The sequence below is a fragment of the Populus alba genome, chromosome 1 (genome assembly GCF_005239225.2).
Source record: "Populus alba chromosome 1, ASM523922v2, whole genome shotgun sequence".
NCBI classification, from domain to species: Eukaryota; Viridiplantae; Streptophyta; class Magnoliopsida; order Malpighiales; family Salicaceae; genus Populus; species Populus alba.
In genome coordinates, this window is record NC_133284.1 from 38,943,421 (window position 1) to 38,948,305 (window position 4,885).

At 34.3% G+C, this 4,885-nt stretch overlaps 1 protein-coding gene and 1 non-coding gene across 2 annotated transcripts; one reads left to right on the forward strand and one right to left on the reverse strand.

The window, feature by feature from the left end:
• The first annotated feature begins 885 nt into the window (after positions 1-885).
• LOC118036895 (cinnamoyl-CoA reductase-like SNL6) lies at positions 886-3,840 on the forward strand. Its single transcript, XM_035042751.2, has 5 exons — positions 886-1,266; positions 1,441-1,622; positions 2,738-2,932; positions 3,083-3,239; positions 3,352-3,840. The coding sequence occupies exons 1-5, from the start codon at positions 1,005-1,007 to the stop codon at positions 3,654-3,656; spliced, it is 1,101 nt and encodes a 366-aa protein (XP_034898642.1). The 5' UTR covers positions 886-1,004; the 3' UTR covers positions 3,657-3,840.
• A 355-nt stretch (positions 3,841-4,195) lies between these two features.
• Positions 4,196-4,293, reverse strand: LOC118036948 (small nucleolar RNA snoR1). The gene has a single exon (XR_004685477.1). It is a non-coding gene; the product is annotated as a small nucleolar RNA snoR1 (small nucleolar RNA).
• Positions 4,294-4,885: the final 592 nt, after the last annotated feature.

A 4,885-nucleotide genomic window follows, 5' to 3' on the forward strand; every position in this document is an offset into this window, starting at 1 on the left:
ACCAAAACTATGTGAAAATTGAAGGTTCGGCCTAGATTGAGAAATTTTAGCTTCAAAACTTTGTTTTATTATCTTATTATCTTATATTATTTAATGTTGAATAATAATTTTTACTTTAAGTTTGTTATGGTCCATTAGATATCATTTAGGGATTTATTTTATTATTAGACTCATGTTAGTTGATTACTAGTTTAAATTCATTAGCTTGCAACCCAAAAAGTGTCCATTAGAATTATTTAGAGTAAATTATATTATGTTTTAATTTATAGCTGCAAATTTCAGTAACAAGTTTGAGAATAAACATGAATTTTTATCCTGTTTGTTTGCGGTTAAACAATTTTTTTTATAAGGATAAAGATCATATATTGATTTATCAAAAAATAACTAGTTTCATGACATCATTTATATATTTAAGGTTTTTAGATACAAGATTATCTATGGGTTTAAGTTTTTTTCAATACCTTTAGTTTTTAAATGCATGGTTACCTCTTGATCAAGGTTTTATCAAACCTGATTTTTAACTTTTCATGTTGTTATTTATTTTGTTAGGAGTTGCTTGATTACATGATTAAAAGGTTCGTATCAAGTACATATTTAAAACATATTTTACTTGAAAAAATTATTTAATTGATTTTTTTTAATAATTTTTTTGTTGAAAAAAAAAAAGTTTGTAATGATTTCTAATGAGAATATTGGAATTAAAGAATATCTACTCACCGTTCATTCATATTAATCCTTTCGAAAACGTGTCAAAGTTTATTCACACACTAATGATAATGTCAAATGCGAGTGCTTTGCTCACCGTTGAATTAATTATCGTGAGCCGAGCCGAGCCTGCAGCTTTCGTTATTCTAGCAAGTATAAAGATGTTGCGGATGCTTTTTGCATGATACTCACCCCAAACCCTCTTCTTTGCCTTCTCTCCCTCAATATAAGCACTGTTTTTAAGCATCTCCCTTGCTAGTTGCATGGAAGTAAGCATAAAATAGGATAGATAGAAATAAATGGGTTTTGTGCAGACGGAAGAGGGGAGGAAGACGGAGATAGAGGAATTGAAGCGCATGCTGGTAGGTTGTGGCAAGCTCAACAGGAGAAAAGATGATGAAGAATTACAAGGCAGACGTGCTTCATCCAAACAAGCAGTGGAGTTTAATGGTGAAGAGGAGCTTGTGTGTGTCACTAGTGGAGTATCCTACTTAGGCGTCGCCATCGTGAACCGCCTGTTGACTCGTGGCTACTCCGTCAGAATCATCGTTGATAATGAAGGTAAATATACCAGATATAATTAACACATGAACGTCTTGATAAACTAGTTTGAAGCCCCCACCCCGCTATAAATTATTGTAATTATGATTGATTAATCGGTCTCGAAAATTAATTTGATTTCATTTTAACTGCGAATTATGAAAAGCATTTGTATAAGAACTCCCTTGACTGCAGAGGATAAAGAGAGACTGAGGGAGTTAGAAACGTCAGGAGAGATGAGGACAAGTAAGAATGGTATCGATGCAGTCATGGCGAAGCTTTCTGAAGTTGAAAGCTTAGTAGAGGCATTCCAAGGCTGTCATGGTGTATTTCACACCTCTGCATTTACCGATCCTGCTGGTCTTTCCGGTTACACTGTAAGTCTTTCAAAAAATCAAAATTAATTCGTTAAATTCAATGCCCATCATTTCACGCTTGGAAAAAGGAAGGGGAGGGGGAAGGAATCCTATCGGTTTTGGCAGGTGGCCCTCCACCGTTGGGGTCAACACCACCAACCCCAGGCATATCTGCCCAAGCGGCCCTTTCTTAAGCCTTGGGACCGGATTGATTATAGAAACAGAGTTTAATTATTAGATTTATTAGACGGCAGAGGAAAATATTGTTCTAAGAAGGTTGAATAATTTAAAGGAATTTTGAAAATGAAATAATTATTGTTTTTTAAAGTATTTTTTACTTAGGGATACATATTTTTTTATAGAATGATTTTGTTCAGTTTTACTGATTGGTCATATTATGATGCAAATTCTTCCATTTCTAACAGCTCCCTGAAATGCATAGCACAACGTTGACAATTCTTTTTCCTTTTCTTTATAGTTTATTCTAAGTTCTAACGGGTGACCATTTGATAGGCCTAGCAGGTAGTGGGAGTCGGTTTATTAAAAAAGACCAGCCCTGTATTCCTAGAAATATCCACAAAAAATGCCCATGGAAAGAAGGGTACTGTTGCACGGTTTGCTAGAATTTCTCGAAATATTATCTGCATATTTCCAAAAAGCTTTCGCTTATTTTCCTTTTTTATTTCGTATATAAAAAAAACGGTGTATTATTATTTAATATAATTAAAAAAAAGGTATTTTAGTCTGGTAAAGTCATGTATTTTAAGAGAGTTTATGAAAGAATTTTACAGCATGTTATTTTGATACGCTACCTGATGTATTTGGAATTAAAATACATGGTTGTGTATATTAAAACACTATTCAAGGGAGTTTTGGATCTTAATGGGATAACTGTATATTAAATCCCATTTCATCATTCTTAGGTTTAAGAGTTGAAATCTCGTATCTCTTAACCCCTTCGGGCATGGGCATGCATGGCTGTGTTCATTTCTCTATTTGTATGCTTGAATATTCTCTTTATTTATTTATTTGAGTAAACACGTAAATGTTATTATTTGTTTTGTGATGGAATAAAAATACGAATATCCATGCTAATTAAACTTTCGACGCTGTAATACTTGAATCATCCATGATAGAAATCCATGGCTGAAATAGAGGTGAAGGCTAGTGAGAATGTGATGGAGGCGTGTTCAAGAACACCCTCGGTGAGGAATTGTGTAGTCACATCATCGCTCTTGACCTGCTTATGGCGGGATACAACCACACATGAACTCCCTCCTGTAGTTAACCATGAGTCCTGGAGTGATGAATCTTTATGCATCCGCAAAAAGGTACAGAACCCGTTTGTTCTATTTCTGTTCTCTGATCTATATACTTACTCCGGTAAGAATCCTTAAATGGAGTGGATGAGCCACGGAACATGGTTCTGTTTCTGCTTGTTGTGACTGATATTGATGCAATTTATTAAAATATATATGCAGCTCTGGTATGCCGTGGGCAAGCTAAGGGCGGAGAAGGCGGCGTGGAAACGAGCGGAGGAGATCAGAGGGCTAAAACTGGCCACCATCTGTCCAGGTCTCATCACAGGTCCAGAATATTTTGGCAGAAACCCTACAGCCACAATAGCTTATCTAAAAGGTAAGCTTCAACTATACATTTGCTAACAATGGGCAGCAACAGGATCATGTTTAGGCTTTCCTGTCCCATTTCTAAAGCAGATAGGTTGCAATTTGTTGATGGAAAAATGCAGGAGGCCAAGAAATGTTTAAAGATGGCTTGCTAGCAACCGTCGATGTGATGAAACTTGCAGAGGCACACACGTGTGTGTTCGAAGCGATGAACAAGACAGCATGCGGACGGTACGTCTGCTTCGATCGAGTTATTCAAGTAGAAGACGAAGCAGAGAGGTTGGCTATGGAGATTGGGATCCCTGCAAACCAGATAGTATCTGAAGATGCATCTAACTGTCGTCCAGCTCGGTTTGTACTCTCAAATAAGAAACTTTGTAACCTCATGTCGATAAGGACACGCCGGAATTGTTATAATCAAAGCTAAACAAGTGGCAAAAATTTTCCGTGCTTTTTTCTTGTTTTTTCCATAATTTGTTTGCCCATTGCAATTGCCAAGCGATTATATATATATATATATGCCTTTGCTTATATCCAAGTGGCAAAAAAATGGACCTTTGAACAAGATTGACAAATATATATATTCATAGATGCGTTTTTGGGTGCTTCAATGGATGGGTTTTTAATAAGCAAGCAAATAATGATTAAGTAAAAAGGTTTTTTTTTTAAAAAAAAAAAAAACAAACAAATAACAAGAGACATTGGTCCCATGTCATTGTGTAAATCATTCAATAGGAAATTCTAAGATTCATAGAGAACCATATCAGACATGAAGTATTACTCTCTTTAAATTTAAATCTTCCTTCAAGAAAAAGAAATTGGGTTCAATGAGAGAGAAGAGATGCCTGGTAGTTTCTTGTTACTATAGATAAATTATCAAGACAAAAATGCAAACCGTCAAAAATCTCAAAAAGAAAAGTTTAATAATAATTAAGAGAAAAAAAATGAAAAAAAAAAAAAAAAAAAAGCTCAGAGAGTTGTTGTATGTGCTCAAAAAAGACTTCTAAAAAAGCTCCTCTCAAACAAGAGGTGTCCGAATTTATGAAGCACTCCTTATCATTGCCCTTTTTTTTTTTCAATGTAAAATTAAATAATAAAAAAGAAAAGAGGAATCATATATGACTAAGGCTGTATTTATTTTTTAAAAAGTGGTTTTCGAGAAATTACTTTTCAAACTTTCATGTGTTTGTTTGTCATTAAAAAAATTAGTCAACGGAAAAATATTTTCCAATCAAAGAAAAATTTAGCTTAGTTTTTCAAAAAGTATTTTTTGGAAAAAAATTTGAACGGAAAATACTTTTTAAAAGTTGTGAAAATTTTAAAAATATCATATTATTTAATCTTTTTTCCACTATCTCTATCATTATTATCATCAATTTTTCCCCTCTAGAAAAACCATCAATGCCAGCCACTAATAAGCATTGCTATTCTCTTATTATATCCCCCACCAAACCTAAAACACCATGGCCTTTCTTAACTCAAACAACCTAGCATCATTCACCATCACCACAACCCTTTGCTCTCATAGCTGCACAACACTGAACCAACCTCCTCATCAAACCAACGCAGTGTAAACCCATGATTCATCCACTTGAATGGATGAACCTCAAATCACCAATAGAAGAAAAAAAAAATAGCACCACAACATTATTAATA